This window comes from Dromaius novaehollandiae, chromosome 8 (assembly GCF_036370855.1).
Source record: "Dromaius novaehollandiae isolate bDroNov1 chromosome 8, bDroNov1.hap1, whole genome shotgun sequence".
Lineage (NCBI taxonomy): Eukaryota > Metazoa > Chordata > Aves > Casuariiformes > Dromaiidae > Dromaius > Dromaius novaehollandiae.
Window position 1 is genome coordinate 30469720 of NC_088105.1, and position 24006 is coordinate 30493725.

The window sequence follows — 24006 nt, forward strand, 5'->3', positions numbered from 1 at the left end:
ATTAGTGGGTTTTACAATGTTTGTAGTATTTTATTTGGTTTTCTTTTCATTCATCCATGTTGGATGATACCCCTCTTTAATCTAGAGGGCCAGAGCTGATTCCTCCAGTGCATGAGTCGTCTATTGATTCTCCTGAATGAGAACAGTGGTGCTTCTCTGGCCAGCTGGTGGTAGCACATGTGGCCACCCTGCTGCTGGAGCAACCTGGAGAGATGAGTACAGAAACCTGACCGGTTGTATTTTCTTTTCTTTTCTGTTTCCTTGCAGCTTTCGGAGGGTGATGATGCTCCAGTAATTTCCCCTGCTCCGTTCCCAGGCCTCGTTTTACTTTCCGTCCAGGGAAGATTGTTCCACTTGTGATCCCGCTGAGGAAAGAGACTCCGATGGACTTACACCGGGCAGCGTTCAAGATGGAGAACTCACCCTATCTTCCCAACCCGCTGGCCTCCCCAGCGCTGATGGTTCTCGCTTCCACCGCTGAAGCCAGCCGTGATGCTTCCATTCCGTGCCAGCAGCCGAGGCCTTTTGGGGTCCCGGTGTCAGCAGATAAGGACGTGCACATTCCCTTTACCAATGGCTCATATACTTTTGCCTCCATGTATCACCGGCAAGGTGGGGTGCCAGGAGCGTTTGCAAACCGTGACTTTCCTCCATCCTTGCTTCACCTCCATCCCCAATTTGCACCCCCCAACCTGGACTGCACCCCAATCAGTATGTTGAACCACAGCGGTGTTGGGGCTTTTCGCCCCTTTGCATCCACTGAAGATCGGGAGAGCTACCAGTCGGCCTTCACACCGGCCAAGCGCCTGAAAAACTGCCATGACACTGACTCGCCCCATCTGCGCTTCTCAGACGCTGATGGGAAGGAGTATGAGTTTGGAACGCAGCTCCCCTCCAGCTCCCCCGGCTCTCTCAAAGTTGATGATACGGGGAAGAAGATCTTTGCGGTTTCCGGCCTCATTTCTGATCGGGAGACTTCATCAAGTCCCGAAGACCGAAGTGACAGATGTAAGTACCTCTGTTGACTTGTTGGTTTTACTTTAGTTATACCTTGTCGAGATGCTCAACAGGTGATTGTCCTGCAATGCTGTGGCTCTTGCTGGAAGCAGAGGAAAGACAACCTTTCCGTCCTAAGTTAAACCACTCAGTGTTGCCTTGCTTCTTTTAAAAGGACATTGATGGATTTTAAGGTGAGGTGCCCTTGAAGGAAACTTGTCTTCCAGCACACAGCTGCAGAGACAATGTTGACCTGGCTTTACATGCAGAAAGATGTCCATGCCCTAGTGCGAGGACACAAATGCTGGTACATATGTATGTGTAAACAGGGATTCAGCTGACGTGTGTTGCCAGAAACTTTTTCAGAGCTTATAGCAAACACAGTGCACACTGCTGTTTTAGACATTTTTTTCTATGGCATTTTCTTCACGCGCACCATTCTTGCAGCAAATGCATGCATCAGCCTCCAGGCTTTGCGCCTCTGATTGGAACAAAAGGTACCTTTCCCTCTGGTTAACTTAAGAATGTTTCTGGTCATCAGGCTTTCTCTTTGAGACAGAAACCTCAATCTGTTCTTACAATTCAATAAGCTGCTTCCCAAAATACTCCACGTACTTTCTCCGAGTGCTTTCCCCCTTGGTGACTGTTGCAAGGTGATGTGCCCTTTTGCAGATCGGTGATTGGACTGAAGAAAACTAGTCCACTGAACAGGACTGTGACTCCCTGTTCCCCATTTTCCTTTCTCCTTGTCTTGCTGCCTACGTAGAGGGACAGAGCTGTCCTTGCTGGAAGGGAAGGCTTTCAGGTTTGCTGACCAAGGAGGTGAACCGAGCGGGGGAGCAATCTGGGGGAAACAGTGCAGTACCCCGGTGCGGAGTGCTAAGTTGTGAATGAGTTTTCTGGTAAACCCAAACCTGTAGACCAAAGAATGAGTGGTTTGGTTTTTATGCGGGCTTCTTTGTTCTGCTGAATTTTCTTCCTAGAAAACAATTTTATTGTTATTATTATTACTATATTTTTTTTACAAAGCAAAAACTGCTGCGCAGCTTCTTCTTCTCCCTTTCAGATGTGATTTTTCTTCTCCCCTTTATGATGCCGAGGAGAGTAATAGAGACATTGTGGCTCTCTCTCCCCTGTCGGCGCTGCTTCCTCAGGCTGTCTCCTTGAATTAGGCACAGTGTTAACTTACCAGCGCTAAAAGGCATCTGCCTAAACCCAGCGTACCTTTTCAATAAAAGTCATCATAAAATCAACCTGCCTTGTAAATCCATCGCTCCTTGGTTTTGAAATATGCTGCAAGTGTATGCTTCATGTCAGCATTTGTGAGTGTGGGACAATTCCCACTTAAGGCAGAAGCCGTGTATTCTTTGCGCTGCAACTGTGTTCTCTTATCCATCTCCCCCTTCTCCTGATCCACCCCCGTCAGTGCTGCTCGTGTGCTGTGGAGCTGCTCTTGTCGTTCAGCACCTCCCGTTTGCCGTTTCGGAGCTGTAGGGAGAGCGGCTAGAGGTGGGAGCATCTACGACTGTGGATGCGTGTGGGCTGTTAATAAAATTATTTTTGGGGGGGGAAGAGGAGGCAGGTGAGATGACAAGGCTGAGATATCCTTTGTTGATGCTCTTTCCCTTATCGATATAACCTGCCAGTGGAAATGAAGCTAGCCCGAAAGAGTACTTTGGGAGATAACGACGGAAGAGCGGGTCCGCTAGCTAAATGAATTTAGAGTGCATCAGTCGCTATGTATCTTCCTAGCAAAATCCTGTCAGATACCCCATTTAAAGAAGTAAATCTCTTAAGTGAATTAGAGCGCGTGGAGCACAGCTGTGGACAGATGGACGCAGGCACACCCACCGGCACGCCTGGTCTCTGCCGGCGTCGTGTGCTGAGCCTGGGTCCCCTCGTGCCCGGGAGCAGGCGGGGGCTTTGCTCAGAGGGATGCTGCGGCACGGGCTGGCCAGTAGAGAGGAAGCGGAACAGAAACTTTGCAGGCAGCTTTGAGAACTTCTGCAGAAGCAGAAGGTGTTTTGTTTCGCTGTTCTTCCTACCCATATTGTTGAATTCCTTTAAAACATTTGGCCTCACGGTAGAGCCAAGCGAACGCAGCATCCCTGACATTTCACCGAGATTAAAATTCCTCAGTAACTACCAGGACAGTTTATACTAAATATGACTGTTGGCTCTGTATCTTATTCCCATCATATATAGATATTGCACCATGGAAACTTAGCTCCATTAACACAGCGAGTTTATTTGTTGTGTGCATACACACGTATGTGTGTGTTTGCTGGAGGGCGAGCGAGCGAGCGAGCAGCTGAGCTTTTTAGTGGATCCTAATGATCTTTTATGTTGACTATCAGAGAAGAAAAACTTCCTCAATGAGGAATTTGAGAGAGGACAGTTTGCAGAGAGAACTGCAATTCTGTTTTGCATTGAGATTTACATACAGATTTTTGGAGTTTCTATCTCCTTTTACATCAGTGTCTCCTTTGGGGTGTTTACAGTCTCTGATTATTGGCCCCTGAGAAGTTTTGTGGATTCCTGGTGTAACCGTTTTGTATAACCTTTGCAACAACTGCCCGTCTTTGCTCCTGATGCAGAATCTGTTGCTGGCAGGCTACTCTAGCTTCTAGGCAGAAATGTAATAGCTTCTACGAGAGCTGGCAAAAATTGTAAAATTCTCTTAGATCAGCAACACCTTTATATGTCTAATGGGTGCTTTTCAGAATTGCAGAGCTCGACTGTCTAGCTGTATTTTTCAGAGTCCTAGCAGGGTTTGTGTTGCATGGAAGGTGCATTCCTGTAATTGCACTGCGGCTCTTCTGTACCGCTGCACAAGGACTTTTTTTAATAGTTCATTAAGATGTTTGTTTTGCCCCATAACTTAAATAGTGATTTTTTGAAAAACTTGCCTTAAAAAAGAAAAGAAAAGAAAAAGGAATTCAATGCACTGAGATTTAATGTTCCTGAAAAATAACTTGACTCTTGAAATACTCTGCAACAAAACAAGACTCCAAAGGCAGGTGCTTACATCTCAGGGAGATTTGGAAGCTGTCCTATGTAGACCTCTGCATCATGGGAGCATAGTCTTATCCTGTTTTCACCAATGGAGAAAATCCACTGAATTTGCTAAAATTTGGGGGGATTTGTACTGGTGTGACTGAGAGTAGGACCTGGCCATATGAGATATGTATTTATACAGCAGATACTGGTACCTCTTGGGTGAACCTCTTCTCTCTGTTAATCGAGGGTGGTGCTTTCCAGTTATACGAGTGCCTGAAGTCTGTGAGATTGCTCGTGAAGGGATAGCTCTGCTTTGAGGTGTACCTGGGCGTGATTGTGTTCCTTGTTATTCAGAAAAAATGGTTTGAGACTTAGGTGTGTGGCCAAGTCATCTCTTGCTGTAAAAACACAGGTACTCAGGATATTTGGAGAGATGAAGTGCCCAGGGAGTGTATACAAGAGGAGTCTTCCAGGGAGAACCTGCCATGACGTGCATTGGATGGGGCCCGTTCTGATAGATGCTTACTGAGCAAAATGATGACATCTGTCACAAGAAGCCCCTAAACTCTTTGAAGCACAAGCTAAAGACATGGTAGCTGAGATTCCTAGAAGGTCCGGAAATAAATGGCAAGCTCCTTTCTGCAAGAGAGATCCACAGCCTCATTTTAAAATCACCAAAAATAAAGATATCTGGTTTTATTCTTTACCTTCAAAAAAATTGTCCCAGTGGCTTTCTGTACGCAGTCACTGTGGCATCGTGTCCCCCCCAAGCGCTGGCAGAAATCCATGCCCGTGCCGGGATGCTCGGCAAAGAGCCGCAGCCGGACTGGGCCATTGCCCCCGACCTCAGACCCGTGCGGGGGGCTTTCCTTGCTCCCCAGCCCGTGCCGGGGACCGCAGAGGATGGCTCCCGGTGCTGTCCGCTGCTTGGTCTTCTCGTACGTTGCCTGCGACTTGTTGAGGACTGCAGCTCTTGGCCGCTGCTTCTCCCCGGCGAGGGAGGCCGCGCGCCGTGGCGGTGAGCTCTTTGTTCCACGTCGGGGCTGAGACACCACCTCCGCGGTGGGGTTAGGCTGGCTTTTGAAACAACCAGTACGTTATTAAGCGAGTGCTGTGAAAATGTGAAATCGCAGTTAAGGTGATGAACGTCGGGGCTATGACGGTTGCGGCTCGCGTTTCTGCATAACGCAGCGCTCCGGAGAGCGGACCGAGGGCTGTCGGCACGGCAGCCCGGCTGGACGGGCGCCTCTTTAGTTTTGTGTTTGCGTGCTGGGACCTATGTAAAGTGGAGAGCTCTGTGTGCATGTGTGTGTTTTGTGGGGAAGAAGGTTATTTTTTTCTTTTTCCCCCCAATATCCTGTGGCAGAGTACTGCGTGGCACTGCCGAATGAGCAGGGCTGCTCCTGCTGTAACGCGTCGCTCCCAGAGCAGGTAAAATTTGGGGCCTAATGCAAAGTGATGCTTTGTGGCTAATAATAATCAGCTGTGACTGTGGGAAATTGCAAGCCTAAAACTGCTTATGAAACAAATAAATCAAGCGGAACACTTGCTCTCTGTTGTGCAAGGCATTGCGTGGCGTGGCGGAGCGAGGGAGCAGCGGTGGTTTCCTGCGCGGGGAGACGGGCAGATGCGGGGTAACACAGGTGAGGGCCCCGCATCCATCCCTGCGACGCCTCCGAAAATGCCGAGCGGAGTGCCGAACGCACGGGGTCAGAGGCTGGCCCTGCGTTAGCCGCCGGAGTATGCGGCAATGTCCTCCTTTTTTTTTTTTTTTTTTTGTTTTTCTGGCAACAGCCTCTCCGCTCCCTCTGTAAACTGTTGCTGAGACTCCTCACCATGCTTTTCGGTTTAATTGTCTTGTCGGGATAAAGAAATGTTTGAACAGTTAAAGTGGGGAAGGGTTGGATGGGAGCAGCCCCTGCCGGCTGCAGGGCCATCTGGCCTTGCTCGGAGCTGCCCGTCTCCAGTTTATATTTCTCTTTCTGCTATTTGGGGCTATCTGGCGCACTCGGAATAGCTAATCACCATGGTGAGAAAACGGACACCGCCGCCTCGCCAGCCGCCCCCTCCACCCGTCCCTGCCCAGCAATTGTCATGCAGAGCCGAGGCGGGGGGGGGGGGGGCTGCGCGCTCGCGCCCTCCTCGCGTCTTCACCCGGCAGAAGGACGGCTTTTAATTGATCGCTCGCAGGGGGGAGGGCAGGGTCTGTTCTCTCCTGCAAAACGCCTCCCCGCACAGCCCCGGCCATCCGGCCGGCTTGCGGGTCGTCGCGGGAACGCTGGAGCTTACTCGCCACCCTCTTCTTCCTCTCGAACTTCCCGAGAGTTGGATAGTTGATGCGCGCAGCCCTCCGGGGCCAGCCGCGCTGAGCGCGCCGAGCAAGACAGCAATGTCCTATTTATCCATCTCCTACTGGGGGGCTGGGCCCGCGCGTGGTAAATATTTGTCACTCCTCTTCTGCTCTATGTGTCCGCACGCTCGCGTGAGTGCATGTGTTGGACGACAGCAGGGCAAATGCTGCATCTCCCTCGGTTAATTGAGCAACCAGCATTTCTCATCAAAAACACGGACCTAAAATCACTGGCCAAATCCTGCTGTGCAAAAAGGCTTTACTCATGTTAACTCTTTAGTCCCATTGGTCAGACTCGAGTGCTGCCGCAGGGTCGCCAGGCAGTGAAGGCAGCCTTCGCCGAAACCCTGACCTTGGACAAGTCTCCGAATCGCGGTTTCCCCTCCCATAAAACAGGGAGAGTGATACCTTACAGCAGCGTATGCTGCTGTGATATCTTTTGACAGAAGACACTACGCAAGGGCAAAGTATTAGTATTATTAATATAGTACAGTTAGTAGAATATTATGAACTATTATAAATCATTACTGCTAAACTACAGTTATTAAAGGAAATGACCAAAGTGCACTTTGCGAGCCAGGATCTCTGACAGTTAAAACATTGTTTTATTATTTTACTTGCTAACTTGCAAAATTCAGGAGTTAGCGAGAGTTTCCTGGTTGATCCGTGGTGATTGCGTAAGGAACAGGGAGACGCGTGGAGGAACGGGCATGCGGTTAAGGAAGGAGGCAGGGAATAAGCATTAGTGCCGCTGTGATTTTTTTTCCCTGCTCTTTTCTTTGATAATCTGAAGGTCTCGGAGGAAAGAGACATACTCAGGCATGCCGACTCCAAGGGCCCAATCCTGCTCTGTAGGGCTGACAGTGTTCAAGGTGCCGAGGGCTCGGAGTTCCTGGAATTCCCCCGTGGAAAAAATGTCAGGGTGTTTGGGAACTGTTGGTGGCTCTTATTTGTTTGATACCATTTCGACAAGTCCCATTAAACGCTAGCAGCAGATTCATTTGTCCCCTCTTTGTTTGCTTTCCAAGGAGCAGAAAACAGACATAATTATATTTTACGTGAGACTGTAAGATTTCCTCTCATCTCTTTTTCTGGTTAATATCTGCAACTATAAAATAAATTCCATTTGTGAATGCAGGGTGTTAGAGCGAGGTAAATAACTGTCATCTAAAATCTGTCTAACCTTAATCTGCATCAAGAGCACTATAGAGAACTGTACCATTTGTATAATATTAAGCTTTATTTTTGTTATGGCTTTCTAATGCAAATTCATAGCGGGGGCAAAGTTGTTTTCTGCTAATACCCACGTTCCAAGAAAAACAGCCATTGAAAGTGAATTGTGACAATTTTTATCCAGCAGTTCATGTCACTAGTGGTCTTTGATCATGTCAGTTTGCTTGATAGCCTATGAATTTTTCACCTCTCTGTTCTTCAGGAGAGAACAGCAGATTTGGGGACTTCTGAGGACATTTTGCTGCTATGCAAAGCAGTGGAAATTCTTTAGGAATAATGAATTTTCAACTGCGAAATTGTGCCCTGTAACGTGGGATTGGATTCCTGTACAGTGTCCTCTTGAAAAAGGGCGTGTGTCTCTTTTGGAGGCTCTGCGTGTCTCATCTATATACATGTCCTCTCCCTTTTCATGCAACCTTTCTGTTTGCCTCTTTTGCTCTGCTGACCTGAACGTGTGCTATATTTGTCCCATGTACATATATAAATTTGTGGGTTGCAGAAATTCTGGCTAAATTCATTGCCCTGCATTCAGTTTTCTTCACACCTTGGTGCTGAAGTATTTTCCTGTTGCTGTTAGGACATTTTTTTGGCCAAATCTTGCAGATTTTTAGCCAGGGCTTGGTGCATGATACCTCATGTGCAGTAATTGATCTGTTGAGCCTCACTCGCTCCCTTATGCTGATGTAAGGAAGGAGGCAAACCGAGTTAGGCTGGAGAGGGGGAGCATAGGAGGAGACTGACAATGGTTTGTGAAGGATCCTACCAATTTGGAAGGATTATGCGCATAAAGCTTCTCTGGGATCCAGCCCTTGAGTCCCTGAGAGCTCTGATTGAATAAGGACTGCAGGATTTGGTACTATCTTTGTCTGTCATCTTGTTCTGTTTTTTTTTTCTCTCTCTTTAAAACATTGGTGGTGGTTGTGGTAAGCCAGGTGTCCTTCCTCAGCAAGCAGAGTTACTTTCTCTTCTCCTTCAGCCCTTTGCAGGCATCTTGAGTTGCAGCAGTTCCCGAGCAACAGAAGAGGGGGAAAAAGCAGAGCTGGGAAGGAGTGGGGCAAAGGAAGATTTATTGTCTGAAACACTGATAGCGTGGGGAGAAGTCCTAGTGACACCGAAACTCTTCTTCGAGTTCACATATGGAACACTTCCATGGTGTTTTTCCCCGCTTGGGACGTTGTTTGTAACAAGCATTGTTTTAAAACCCTTTCTCTTTCCTTTTTGGAAGCTTGAGACTGCGAGCTGCTTTCTTACCTAAATTTCAGGGCAAGAATGCATTTCGTACTCTTTCTTGTGGATACTGGGCTCTCGGTACACGATCGTTCTGTAGGGGGAAAAGGAAGGCGCTAAGTGCCTCTGGATACCCGTAAAAGGAAGAACTGGAAACTGCATCTTTGTTCAATAGCACGGATTATTAGTAACTGCTTCTAGACAGAATAACAAAATCAAATTTTTAATTTGGAAAGACACTGGAGCTTTTATGTATTAGCTTTTTGCACAAATAATCCTACAGGCTTGCCTGTTTTGTGGATTTATAACACTGTAGCAAAGAGCAGGGTCCAGCCTGAGGGATGCATCCACCTGCAGGTGCTGTACTTCCTGGCCGGTCTGGTTTCCCAAGCATGGTCCGGTTCCTTGGAACGAAGGCAAAGCATTTATAAAAACTGAAACAGAAGGTGTTGGGGCATCAGTTAGCAGGAGAGCAGTATATTTCTAGGATAAAGGCTCTGTTTAACAGCCTTCCCAAACTGCAATAGGTTTTGTAAACAGAGCAAAAAGTAAAACTTGGAGAACTGTCCCTAATGGGCCCACTTCCTTCCATTGGGATTTTCAGTGCAAATCACTTTGTTTCTAATTAAGATTTTTTTTTTAATTAAGAATAACTTGACCTTTTCATCTGATTTTGATAGTTTCCCTGCACTTTAAGAAACAACTTGCAAAGCCACTTAGTATGTGAAATTGTCTGTCCTGTAACATCCTTCACCATAAGGAGGCATGGGATAATAATCCTTCATCATAGAGAGCCTGCTTTGACAGTTGTGCTGGTGTGAGAAAAGACTTGGTACCAGAATACAGCTGTGCCTTCTCCTCTAACCTTGTTTCCAATATTGACAATTTCATTAGAAGTTTTTTATCACAGTCCTGTTCGAGGGGCTCTGCAAAATTCCTTACCTTGGCCTCCGTCGCTCTAAATCAGACTTTCTCCATCTGAGCGCTCTGCTCTGCATCGAGAAAGCCCTCTCTCCCTGCAGTGCCAGCAGACAGCTCCTTACTGCTGCTCACTGTGGGCCGTGTCCGTGGGTTCTGACGCGTGTGTTAGGACCCCCTGAGGCAGGATGCCCTTTTCCCATCCTCCCACCGACTTTGACGTCAGGTCAACGGTGCCTCCCCTGAATGAAGGGCTGTGTTTTCCTAGGGTCGAGCCCCCGCGTGGGAGCGAGCAGTTGGGAAATGAGGCTGGGGCCAAAGACCCGGGAAGTTCTTACATTGCGCTGGAGGGGATGGAAGGCAGTCTGTAAATGAACAGGGAATTGCTCATCAGGGCGAACGGCATCCTGGGTGCTGCACCTAGGACTGGTGCAGCAAAAGCCTTATCAGGGTGGCCTGGCCGTGCTGTAGCAGAGCCACCTGCGCCCCGGCCAACCTTTGGCCCATGCAGGCTGGAGGGAACCTTGTCTTCTCGCAGCTCAGTTTGCAGCAGGGACGAGTCTGTGAGGTCCTGACTGCTGCGAGTGGATGGAAAGAACCACCTTGGGTGCCAGGTACAAGTACGGATCAGAGAGATTCAGGCAAAAAGCTGCAACAGTTGAGAGGGCTGCTGTACCTGTACATAGAAGCCCACTTTGCTGTCTTGTTTATCCTCCTCCTTGCAAACCAGTTTCACTTCTCATTACCAGAGCTGTTGGTTGGAGTTAAACCTCCAGCAGCATCCTTAGCCAGGGTGACAGCTTTTTCACTCCTGAACACTTGTCTTCTATCTCTCCAAGGAGGCAGCTTGACCACTGGCCTTTTTTAGTGGGGAGATGAAGGAGCAATCAGTGACCTGGGTAACCCTGAGTAGAGCACAGGCAGAGGAACATAACAGTCACAATCAAAAAGTTGCCAGTTTGAGTGAATTAATACATCTGGAGGTGCCCCTTAGATGGGAGAGAGGGAGAGCTCAACTATTATGCCTCTGCTTCTCTACCCTCCATTGTCCCCTTAGCTCAGGGGATGAAGGATGCACATTTCTGTACAGGGCTGCTGGTGTTACTCTTGCAATATCGGTTTCTGGAGGCCAGCTGGCACAGTCTGTGCTGCTCCTTTCTTTCCGCACTTTTGGGTTCACACCCAAAATTATTACTCACAAAGTATTGTTCTGGTTATAGAAGAGGCATGATGATTGGCAGTGCGTAAAGCAGACTGCCAAGATTGGCAAGCTTGGGATTATAGATGATGGGAGAAGATGGAGGGGAAAACCTGCAGGTCTAAAGGTATTGACAGCTGGGGGACAGGGACAGGACCAGGGCTAAAATAGCTGGAAGAGGCTGTGCATCAGGGCTAAGATGTTCTGAGGGGAGCTGCATTGGGGGAGCCTAGAGATTAGGTAGTTGGGGAAGCAAGGACTCTGTAGACCAGAAATTAAATGTCAGCACAGCTCTGAAGGTATCTTTGAGAGAGACTATGAAGTAGAAAGAGACTACACGTTATTTCTGACTTAAATTGGCTGAACTGTATGTTGAGTCCAATGGAAGAGGAAATGGAGAGGATGATATTGGATCAGGACTGGGATGTACTGGAAAAACTCTGCAGTGAAAGTTTGCAGATCTGTTTCCAGCAGCCAGAAGTAATGTTCCCACCATCTCCTTATTTTCCCTCTGAAAATAACAACACAATGACTGTGGAAACATGGGAGGGTGGTTTTAGAGGAAGATGGAGAGAACTTGAATTGGTCTCACCTGAGAGTAACTCAAAAGCTGCTGCTGAGGGGTGTTTAACTGTGGGGAAACTGTCCACAGTGTGGTCTGCATCAGGCCTCAAGCTTGCAGCCTAAACTGGAAAAATGCTTCACTCTTGGACATCTCTTTAGGAACACTACAAGGACCAAAGTCTGCTCTTGAGCATGTGCACCTCCCACCCCTGCTGAGTTTTGCTCAGAGCGTGCCCTGGTGAGGGCTGGGATAGGTTATGATGTCAATGCAAAACATCTGGGTTGGTGATCTCCCAGGTGTTGCCAGTTGGGTCTGGTTGTGAGCTGCACCTGGGCAAAGAAGAAAGGGAAATCCCAGGGTAGAGTGATGAATTTTGCAGAGGAGGCCTGGGGAGGAGAACATAGTTTGACACTGTTGATAGCCCCTTTGGCTATGTGTTCAGGTGGGTCACTAGCATTCAGATGATCCAGGATTTGCATTTTTACAGCTAAGGAAATGTGTTGTTAACTCTTCAAATAGTGACAATTTTACCTTTTTTGTAAGTTTCTAGCTTGGCTAGTGTTGGGATATTGAACACGAAGGACATGTTTCTTGGCACAAATGAGAGCGTCTCCCACTCACAGCCGCACGGAACAGCAGGAGGGAAGGGCGGTGTGGGCAAAGCACTGAGGGCAGTTTGTGTGGCTGTTGCAGACCCTATTGGCCTTGGACAAGCAGTGTCATTTCTAATTGCCCATCTTTAAAGCAAGGGTTACAGTGTCCTTGCAGCAGAGCAGTACGCTGGGGGAGTTTCACTCATGTTTCAGAGGTGTTCGGGTACTAACACAATAGTTTTAGCTCTGGTACTTAGATCATTACACCAGGATTGAAATAGCTGTGAGGGAGAGGGATGGAGGTTTGTTTAATAAACATTATTATTGTGGTTTATTCTGAAGAAAGAGTTGCAAGATTTTTTTTTTTTTTAAGAAACTTGGATGAACAGCCTGAAAACAGTTCTTAGGAAAAGTAGGGAAAGAAAAGGGAAAAATTTGGAGCAAGGTAGATAAAAGCGAGAGATAAAAGAAATAATGCAGGGAAGGATGAGTAATCGACATTCTTGGAGTCGAAGCGCAGGCTCTGGCTTCCTTCCTGAGCAGTAAAATAAAATTAAAAAAAGTCTTTAGAACAACAAAACTCTGGACGCGCTGGTTTCCTTCCTGACGGGCCCAGCCTCGTGGTGTTTCGATGAGTCCTCATTGGCAACCGGGGCTGATCTAAAGGCCAAAGACAGAGAGATTGGGGGGAAGGGAGAGGGATTTAACTCCTTGAGCTCTGCTGTAAGAACAGGCACCTTCTGCTTTGTGGGGATTCATTTTTCCATAGTGGGAGTGAGAACAGTGTTCATGGTAGCTCAGACATCTGATAGTCAACCAGTACATCCATCCAGATACTTGGTCATACTCGGACTTAATGTTCCAGTTTAAAAAAAAAAAAAAAAAAAAGTATTTTTAATCCTTGTGCATGTGGATAAAATTCCTTGGACGTGACATGGTACAGCATGAAACAACAGCACTGATGAGTGATGTGGGAGCAAACTGGCAACTCTGCCTCTTCGCAGCAAGCACTGAAATGCCACCGTTGCTGCCTCTGGGATGCTCATTTTCCTTGTAGCATCCAATTTGTAATAAAACGCCGCTGTGGCGTCTTTTGCTGTCACGCTTCCCAGAAAGGCAGGAGCTGCTGGTGGCCGCAAGCTCGTGCTGCCCCGCGAGACCGGGCAGCTTGCGAGACAGCCGGGGAGCAGGAGGCTGTGTGCGCTGGGCAGGTTGAATGGTTCGGGCAAAGCTTGTTTTGCAGCTCACTCTCTGAGGCTCGCCGCTCTCTGCAGGGTTCCCCTCTCTGAAAGGTCGAAGCTACTTCTTAATTCTCAGCAGCTGACAAAATATTTATTTTCAGGTACTTAAAATATTATAATTTGAAGTGGAGTCCAGGGCCCTGGCTGGAACTGAGCTTTTGTACTAACAGCTTCAGTGAAATGACTTTTTCCTCCTACAACTTGCCAACAAATGCTTGGAAAATAATTGTGGGACAGTCATCCCTTTAGTGAGTAGATCAAGAAGATTTGAGACTTGCCAGAGACTTTCAAAGGACAGGCCAAAGGTTCAAGTTGTTGCCAGTTCTATTTGTCTTAGCCTTTATACTTACTTTTGTGTCATTAATTTCATCGAATGTCTGTGGGTAAAAGGCACCCAGCGGGCTGCTGCTTTTACAGAGTTCTTTGGGTGTACTTGGATACTTCTCGGGAAATAAGCCCACCTTTTTGTATAGCGAGAGAAAGAGACAGAGATTAAACACACCACAGCTGCAGAAGAGACTGGCTTAACCACCAGCAGGCTTGTGATAGCCTCAGATGGAGACTGCCTCCCTGGAGGAGCAGTACCAGTGATCTATTTGTTTCCTTTCTGCAGCCCTTTCAGTAATTTTTTTGCAGGAGATGTGTGTATGAATGATGCCCCATCAGTACAGTGCCTCTGCACCTACTGAGCACCACCTTCTGTGGTGCCACACTTGGATTTTGGCAAGGTTGCTAAAGCAAGGAAGGTCTGGTGGGGGGAGCCCAAGCCCCGGCGTGCTGCTCTCGGCTCTCTCTCAGCCCCGCTGGTGGGCCCTCCTGGTAACCCTGTATTTTTGGGGGTGCGGGCAGGTTGTTCTGCCGGTTTTGGTAGGCAGGGCATCTCCAAGCTGTTTGCAAGGGCTGCCTGGGCCAGGGTAACACCTCTGCTGGCACTGCCCAAGCAGCTGGGGAGGAGGCTGGTTTTGCAGCAGGATGCAGCAGGCAGAGCTCCCTGGCCCTTCTCTGGTGCCTGCTTCCAGGCTCTCGTGCTGCAAACCCCTTTTCTTGGTGCTCCCATCGCTGCCTGCGTCCTGACAGCTGCTTTCCTACCCTTTCTGCCCCAGTGCAGCCGGCCAAGCACGTTAATTTTTCAGCAGAAGTGCTGTAATAATTAGGCTGCTCGTCAGAGGGTTTAGCAGTACTTAACCAGATGTGAAAAGGCTTGTCCCATGGTCCCCGCTCTCTCACTGGGCTCCAGCCAGCTGCCTTTTCGCGCCTGCTCAGGTTGCCTAGAAAGGGCTGTAGAAGATCTCCCTGCTGCCCTGGCTCCACTTGCCTCTCTTCTTATGCTAAACACTCATTTGTAAAGGAGAAGGAGGCAGGGTGAAAATCCCTGTGCTGTTTGGGAGAAGAGCAGCAGAGAATTAAAAGCAGACACCTGCAGAGCGCAGACTTGCGACCTCCACCATTAACTCTTCACAGGGCGGCATCCCCGGGGCCGTGGCCATGGCTGGGAACGGTGCCGGCTGGGGCTGCGTGGCAGGATGCAAGGGCTGCAGCAGCTGGTGGTGGGATCCAGGGCTCTTGCCTGTTCTTGCTTGGTCCTGGCTTCTTACGGGACCTCGGCAGAGCCTTCTCCACTTCCCCTGCCTCAGTTTCCCACCCTGTGGGCTTGATGCTGTTTCCTCGAACACTGTACACTAGAAAACTCCTCTGAAAGATATGTATTTAAATACAAGATAGTATCGTTATCACTAACACAGTTATAAAACAAGGGAGGATTGTAGCAAACTCTACTTTCTGCCCCATCCACGTTAACATGAAAAACTGCTGGAGACAGGCTACTGGCCTAGGTGGACCTTGGACTGAGCCATTCTGACAATTCTTATATTTCTATGGTAAAGTTTTATAAATACACATTGAAGCAGTATATTAGGTTTAAAAAAATCTATATACAACATATAGGTTTATGGTTATAGAGAGAAAAGATATTAAATCAGCAAGACCAAGGGAACAGACAAGATATAAAAATGATACTGTATTATGCTAGATCTTATTGAAAATCCCAATGCATCTGTTTTTGTGTAAATGGTAAATTCTTTTCTATGTTCTGAATTTGTTTCTTAATGTGTATCACGTACCAGAATAGTAGCATGGACACAGTTGCAAATATTGCGAGTATTATACTGCATAGCAGAGTAAGGGTGTTGAATATTGCAGTCAGTTATATACAGCTGTAAATGGGAGCTACCTGCTGTTCTGTATGTAGCAAGCTGCATATTTATTGGTAAATACCGGTCTAGGCAAAAAAAAAAAAAAACAGGAAGTTGTATTAAAAGCTTGGATGTTTAAAACGAGTTTGCTCAAAGCTCCTGGGATACCAGTGCAGGGAACAGTCGTGCATTTTTTGGCATTAAGTCTTTTCCATCTGATTTTTCTAGTTCTGTGAATTTGAAAGGCACTGCTGAACTCCACTGCTCATCAGTGTGTGGAATAATTCATGTACATTTCAAATCAAGGTAAAGATTGGGTTTTTGGCTGGAGAAACTGCGGGTTGACTCCTTCCTGCTCCAAATGGCAGAATGTATCAGGGTAGTTCTGGTAGAATATTGAATGCTTGTGGTTTAGGGGAACACGTGGGCACGGGCACAGAGTGGGCTAGATTCTGATTTCTGTAACGCTACTACAAATGTGAAGTAAATCTCCTGAAATGAATGGGATTATTGCACTCTTACTCTGGTATTGGTGAGTTACAAATTTGTTCCTCTGTGTGTCACAGGCAGCACTTGCTGCCTGTAGCAGAAAGGCCAGGTTTGAGGCAGAAAGCAAACACTGTATTTTCTGCAGCACTTCCAGGCTCGTTGGATGACAGACACTTCTCCTGAGATAAAGGCATCAGGGCAGAATGTAGCTCTGAGATGAGCAATGGCTTCTGAAATACCCAAGTGTTTAACCTAGAGGGAGCTCTCTTACATGAAGAATGAGACTGTTGGCTCAGCCTGCCTGAACAGCTTTTATTTTGTGTGTCTTTAGCAAACTTCTGCCTCCTGCGTTGTCGGCTTTTGCTTCTGGGTACCAAATTTCCTGGGACTGACATGCAGAGCATTGGAGAAGTCCCTCAGATAACTTTTGCGGACTTTGCTATGTCCCGTGGCCAGAACGGTAGCCTCCCTCAGTCTCTCGAGGTTGCTACTTGTGGAAGCTGATGCAGATTTCTTCTGGTGATAACATTTCTTCTATTTTTCCTGCTCCTAGTAAAGCTGTCTCACCTCCCAGATGAGTCACATCTGTCAGGGTGCCAGACACGTGTTCTCAGTTCTGCTTTTGTGGGGAAAAGCAAATCTGGAGGGCAGGCTCCAAATCTGAATCGGGAATTGGTGTGGGAAGGGGAAGGCAAGGAGGAAGGTCTTCTCCTTGGAAAACATTCCTTTGTTGGCTGCTGAACAGGCTGTTAACAAGCTGATTCACCAAGGAGATGTTTATGCACTGGTCCCTGGTGGCTCAGTCGCTCCCTTTGGGTCTCTGCTTTTAAATGGCTTCATGTCCCTCCATCCTCTACGGGGTGGCTGCAGCTGCATGAATTTGAAGCCACCATGTTTTGGGTGTAGATGAACTGATGCTCCCTATCCTGGGAGCTGGGGGATGTTGGGGGTGACCCACCACTGCAGGGTAGGAAGGATGCTGGTAGTGACTGTAACTCTGCACCTCCAGGCTACCCAGTGATTTAATAGAGTGGAAGAGAAATTGCTGAAGTACTGGGACAGATGTGTTGGATGGCTGAAGGTGTCCAAGGTGTCATTTCAAAGGAGGACTGAATAAAGAGGGCTTAGCAATTCTTTCTCAGGTCCAGAAAGCTCCTGTCCCAGAACAGTGGGCCCAAAGAGACAGCTCTGTATTGGAGCGATCGAGCTATGAGAGTGGTGATGCTCCATCACTTTCCCCAGTGGTCTGTGTCCCCATTGGACCGAGGACATGTGGTGGCTGTGTTTGCTCCTGGCAAGCGGCAGAAGGGTGGTGGACTGCCCCGGCAGCGTTTTTGCTGGGGAAACTCTGCCCTCCGAGGCAGCATCCCTGCGGTTTGCAAAATGCATGTCTCAGGTGAAAAAAGAACCACCCGAAAGAGCAGAAAGCGGCTCGTTCAGCCTCAGCATACCTGCTGGGAGTGCGGCACACGGAGAAACCGCGGCGCTGAAATCCAGCCCTCTGATCAGAACAGGCTTCCCCCAATCACAGCCAAAGCCTCAGAAGGGTAATTTTCATCACTGTTTAAACCAAAGCTGCTGTTGCTGCAGTTAATGTCTTTCACATTCCCCATCCCTCTCTTCTTCGGGCCTTTCTAAGCTGCTTGGCATGGTCGGTCTTTCTGTCTGTCTGCCTGTCTGTCTTAGCATTCTAACTTCTAAGAGGCTCAACAGGCAGATGGTGGGGGCTTCCCTCTCTTTTACAGCCCCTGCCTTAAGGAGCTGATTTTATTCAGCTGGTGGGGGTTGCTTGGCAGGGGGCTGGAGGGGCAGCGGAGGGGGTGACAGCACGGCCTTGCCCTGCCTTGGGGCATGTGTTCAGGGCCGCGGGATGGTGAGAGTCTCCCTTTCTCGCCCGTGCTGCCCCGGCAATGCGAGCAAGAGGTGCTACGGCCGTGTCGCTGCCACTTTGGTCACTGCCCCCTTTTCGGACATTTCCTTGTTCGCTGTTTCTCTCGAGGAGGGGGCTGGCTCTTGCTTAATTAGCTTCTGTCTCATTTGTGACGTACCCCCCAGTGACATACCCTGCTGCCCCCCACCCAGCTCTGGGGGTCTTTTGGCTAACACCGTGAGAGGAGGGTGAGGAAACCTAGGCACAGAAAAGAGAAGGGCCCGAGTTTCCGCAGGAAGGAGAAGTGGGACACTGAGGGAGTCTCTCCAGAGAGCTTTGATGGCGGAGTTGATGGAGAGCTGAATTCATCCATTCAAATATCCTGGCCCTGCTGCGTGGGCTTTGGGTGACCCTTTCACAATCCTACTGTCCGGCATTTGGGCATTTGGGCTGCTTTAGAAGAGGGCTTGAGACAGGCAAAGCCGGGAGGGAAATTAAGGACAGATGGAGTATGACAGAGCATATTCTCCTGTGGGTGCTTTTCGCTTTGCTGTCTTGAGAAAGTGAATGAAGGGGTTTGGGGAAGGAAAGGGTGTGCATGCAGGTGAGGAGCCAAATGGGGAAAATAACTGGGGGCAAGAAATGGAGAACTAAACCATATTTTTATCTTGTTTCTAAAGAAAGGATTTATAATAACTTTTTGTGTGCCTTCAGTTTGTAGCATGTTCTGTGTTTTGCCAGTGAGGGCAGGCAGAAGCGTGAGCAGCAGAGGGAGGAGAAGTTACTGAGATTCTAGCCCTTGATTTGGCTTGAAAAATACCGGAGGAAAATAGCTGGTATTGGGATTAGCACTCTTCCTGAGGACTTGTTCTTCTCTCTGTGTCTCAGAAAATGCTCATGCCTTCCCCCTGTCTTGCTGTCTTTGCTTTGCTATCTAGCAAATCATACTTTTCTGAGTTGGGGTGAGGACATTTCAGGAAGCAGCTAATTGCAAAGGTTATCTTACCTGGACTTCTAAAGAGGATGGAGGATGTTGCTGGAGAGAGAGCAGGATGAATAGGTGCATGCGTCTTTGGGGTTTCAGTGAATTTCTCTGCATATTAATATTGCCCAGGCCCCATCCCATCCCATTTCTTTCTCTGATGACAGGAGGAAGCCACGTTGTTGTATTCAACTCTCATGAAAGTCAACTCTGTGAGGATTTGTCCAAGTGTGGTTAGGAAAAAACAAGCCATTACTCTAATGGTTAGCTTTAAAGAGGCTCTGGTAGCTCTAGGAAACAATGAGACAGCATTATCCTTCAGGACTGCTTCCTAAATATTAATGTGGCAGACTAGTCCTTGTGAATCCTGAAGTAGCAGCTATTAAATGTAGACTCTTGGGGTAGGGGGCTACTTGAGATGCCAAAATTGTGCCTTTGAAAATGATGCCAGTGTTGGTTTGATGATTGGCCCATGGCTGTGGATGCAGACTGGGTGGAGGTTAACTTAAGTGCGTTACTTGGGGTGAGTTGTCCTGCGTGCTGGATGAAGACGCATTGCATGGGAGCAGACAGTGTGTGGAGATTTCTGCTTCCCAAGCTGTGGCAGCTAACGGCGCTGTTCCACAAGGAGGATCCCGGCCCTGTCCTCCCTCAAGTCACTTGGGAAGCCAGGGCTGTTTCAGAGAGCAGTGCAGTGCAACGAAAATCCAAAGTGTCTGCACTGGTTATAAAGGGATTGTATGTGTGGCGGTGTTACTCACGCAGGCAGCTTGGTTAAGTGCCCTCGGTAGGGGGTATGGATCTCCCCATGCAGCAGAAATGCTGCATCTCCTCTTCCTGTGTCGCTTGTGGTCTCAAGTTTAAGAGTCTGCAGATGTCTGCTGTTTGAGAGCCAGGTTAAAGTAGCCTTTTTGTTCTACGTCGAAGTTTCTTGAGAGCGAGTTCCCCATGGGTCTCAGCTCTTTGCCCCATGCAGGCACCCCTCTGTATGCATTTGACCTTGCACAGAAAGTTAATTTTTCTTTTATAAGCATCTGAGGGAAGTGGGTGGCTCCCCAGGGGGCACAGCAGGGCCTCAGTGCTGTGCAGGATTGTTTGGAGACAGCTTTGAGGGGGTGCTGGTTTCTCAGCAGTAATTCACAGCCGTCATCTGCTGTTCGGAGTGAAACATTTAGACTCATGGCAAAGCTGGCAATTCTGAATTCTAGCTCGCTTGATCTTCCCCTTCTTTTTACCCCTTTTCACTCATTCACTAGTCAAGAAGGAAGTATTATGCCAAAGATGTTGTAGGTGCATGAAAAAAGACTGATTTGTGTTAAATGAATTCGTAGTGCTCCATGTTGTCACCAATGACTGTCTCACCATTCGTGACATGGGGATGAGAAACATACTGCTCTTCTGTCCCGGGAGACACGGCTTTTATACCTATAAGATATTAACAGATGGGAGGCAGTGCAGAGAAAACCAGGAGCAGAGGTGGCTTGCAGGGAAAATGGAAAGAACTTAATACACCAAGCTTGCAAAATGAGAACCAGCTCAGCACACCAGTGTTAGTCCAAGGAGGTGGAGGGACTATGTGCTGGAAATGGGGGACATTGAATTAGACGCAATGGGCTCGGACTAAGAGGGGGATTGTCATCTCAGTCTGAGCCTATGTTCAGAAATCGGAAATTCCTGATTACTGATACGATGCAACTGCTCTTGACTCCTCTCTGGAGATGTTTAAAACCTGACTGGGCAAAATATTGAAAATGCATTGGAAAGAAAAAAGCTTCCATCTTAGGCGCAAAAGGGGTTTAATGGCAAGTTTTTCTCAAGTTCTAACCTTTATGATTATATGATGCTTTATTTGGCAGTTTTGGGGAAGAGTCTGTGCTCTGTTTGTGTACCGTGTGAAATGACAAAATGCTTTGCCTGTCTTTGAGTCAAGTAAGTTCATTTTGATTTTGAATTTGGTCCTTCTACCTCCATCTTGGACTAAAACTCTAGCAAGTGGTGGTCCAAGGCCAACAAAGGAGATCATTAAACTCAGATGATCTCCATCCAAATGCAGTGTATTCCTGCAAGTGGATGTTTGCCATCCCAAGCAAGCCAGTTCTGAACACTACGGCATGTAACTCATAGCACGTTGTGGTCCCCTGGTCAGTATGGTCCAGAGGTCTCCCTGGGAGTGGAAGTGAAGAAAGTGTCTCCTCCCAGCTGTTTTACAAGAAGCTGGCCTCGAACAGAGAGGGAAAGAGGGACTCTGAACTTCCAGAAAGCTATCCTGGACCCTAGTGTAGGACCAAAGCCGAAGACTATGCTGGGGCTGTGGGGCAACACAGCACTGTGGTTCGCATGGGCCTTTCTGAAGCTTTCCAAAGGGCTGTCCCCCTGCGGCTAACCTGCCTTTGAGCAGCACCTTGAGTTGGCATCGGCTCATTATGTCAGGGTGGCAGGGTGAAAGTGGGTGGTCGTGATGAGCTGTGCGGTTATACTCTCCCCCAGGCGGGAGGACCTGGCCTGGATCCGGTGACTGATGGAAGTTAGCAGCTTCCTGGCTAAATGTAGCCATAACTGGATGCATCATCGTCTTCCCACAACCCTGCCCAGGATCCTAAGCGGCTGCAGACTGGAGGAGCCAGGCTTCTGCGGGCTGCTGCCTGGTACCTGCTGACCCCTTTGGGCCCTGTTATGACCCCAAGCAGGTCACAACCTGCAATATGAGAAGATCCGATTTAGATCAAGGGCAGCTGATGTGCACATGGGCAGGGAAACCCAGCCCAGCAGGGTCAGTGTCCAGCTATGAGAAGAAGACCAGGGCTTAGTCATTCCTACTAAAGGAATGAAAAGGCCTTCCCCTTTTTTCAATAGACAGGTTTTCAGACTTTAAACATAAAAGGTCCTTGCCTGATAAGTCAGGAGAGACTTAACTTTGGTTTGCAAACTTTGGGCTTGATTTAAACATGTACAACACTTTAAAAATAAATCCTTCTTCTCCTACTCCCCTAAGATGCATCCAAGTAGGATGTGCTCAACACTGGCTTAATGCTCCCTTTTAAAGAGAGAATTTTGTCTAAAGCCACCCTGCTGTAGGAGCCTATAATTAGCAATTAAAGCATAAAAAATATTTCCATCGAGTGACTCCTAAATAAATGCTTGTCACTGCTGATCAGAGTTGGTTTATTTCCATGTGTGTTTTCCTTCCTTCTTTTTTTGTATAACTTACGGCCCTGTAAATGCTCAGCAGCTGTTAATATGATTCTGTCGATACGTTTACCATGGTGATTTGGCTATATTTGGCGAGCGTGTGAAGAAATCACTCACTAGCTGGAAGGAGGAAAGACAAGCTGTCGATATCAAGGGAGAAATGCTAATAACCCTGGTGACAAATCATTCTGGGGAATCTCAAAGGGTTAAAAAAAAAAAAAAAAAAGAAGAAAAAAAAAAAGCAGCAGCACTTCCCGGAGACAGGGGCCTTGGCGAAGTGAAGGTGACTCATCAGGAGCTGCAGACACCAGCTGTCATCTCCAACTCCTCCTGTGCTTAATCACTTCACTTTTCTAAAGAAATATTTTGTTCTAATTCGAACAGACCTGGGCTTGTTTGTTTTTTATGAATTATTTACTGGTGAGAAGAACCTCTTGAGATATCCATCTTCACTCAGAAATAAGTGGACTCTCAGAGTCTGCTGCGGCACTTTAAAGCACGCAGTGCCCTCCATGATGAGCCCTTTTTTTTTAGAAAAACACTCACTCACATCCAGAATAAACTCCAGAAAGGTAGCTCTGGTACTTGGTCTTTGCAGGAGGGAGTGAAAGCAGACTGTGGCCTCATCTAATAGCTCTTTGATAGACATCTCTGCTCATGCGTGTGGGACTGTGATATTCCGGTTTACCCTTGTGCCCTGTTACTGCTGCAGTTTTTGCAGCGTGGAGGTATGCCTCTGTATCCGGCTTGGTCCTCGGCTTGTTCCCAGACTGAGCGCCCGCTCGCAGTGCGCACGCAGGCCTGTGTGTGCGCTTGCTTTGTGTCACTGAATCTCCCCTCGGGGTATTGACACCTTCCAACTCAGGGTGATATTTCTGTTACTTAATAAACCCACGACCAAATTCCACCTGGCAGTTCCTGACTTCTGCTCTTTGCACGTTTATAGCTCTTCCAGTGGCAATAGGAGCTCATATGATATTTTGCAGTCCCAGAAGATCTGATCCAGCAGCCATGGAAGTAAATAAATGGAAAAATTTGCACTGACTGGAGTGGGCATCAGATTAGTCCCTAAATGTTAGTTGATCTGCTTTGGGGTTATGACAGACAAATATTGCCCCAAGGTTACAGCTACAGGAATAATCGATCTACCTGTCTTAGATATGTCTAGGCTGCCTATCATCACTGTAATATCTAAGTGCGCGTTACCTCCCAGGCAGACTGTGCCTGACCAAATAAGTTACCTTTTCTTTGTGTGGTCTAAGACCAGACTGTGCGGTTTTCAGCATATTTAAGATCATTTCTATTTGGCACTTATCTGAGCCGCAGGATATTGCTACTTTACTGCAATATCCTTATTACCTACTACTTATATTTCATTTATGTTTTTATTTATTTTTTACTAAATTAATAACATGGTCTGTAGATAAACGACTTGGTCCTCAGAACAATTTAGGCATAAAGACCTAGTCTTAAGTGTGATTTAGCTTGAGTGGTATAAGTCACACACTTACACAAGCTTCAAAATGGCAAGAAAGATAATCCCATCAGGCAGTCTGCAAAACAAAACAAGCCTTGAGAGTGGTTTTCTTGTGTAAAATTACACTTAGAGGCGCAATTAGAAGGAAGGGGATTCAGGACCTTGGGAGGCTGAGAGAGGCACTGATTGCATTTTAGACACTTAGTTCCACTAAGGCCCCTTCTTACAACTCTCAGCAACGTCAGTAAGCTGGAAGTGGATGGGTACAGCCTCAGAGAAAGTAGCTCTGGTCAGAGATCCTACCACTTCGGCATCGATTTGGCAAAGGAACTTTGCCCTGACCGCCCCCTTCCAGCTACCAGTACATCACAGACCTGTTGGGAGCGTGATAGGAACATGCTGTACTGGGCAGTCTTTTCTCCATCCCATGGGTTATGGAAAATGGGGCATATTTTAGACCAACTTCAGGGCGGCTCTTATGTAAGC

At 47.7% G+C, this 24006-nt stretch overlaps 1 protein-coding gene across 4 annotated transcripts in view; it reads left to right on the top strand.

Moving 5' to 3' along the window:
• The first annotated feature begins 285 nt into the window (after positions 1–285).
• Positions 286–24006, top strand: part of RNF220 (ring finger protein 220) — a 236285-nt gene continuing 212564 nt past the window's right edge. For 2 of the 4 annotated variants that reach the window (XM_064516112.1, XM_064516114.1), the window contains exon 1: positions 288–1008. In XM_064516112.1, the coding sequence (XP_064372182.1) occupies positions 384–1008 (625 nt within the window). In that variant the 5' untranslated portion in view covers positions 288–383. Of the gene's footprint in view, positions 1009–24006 lie in introns of all 4 variants that reach the window. The other 2 variants (XM_064516113.1, XM_064516111.1) reach the window with 2 other exon arrangements.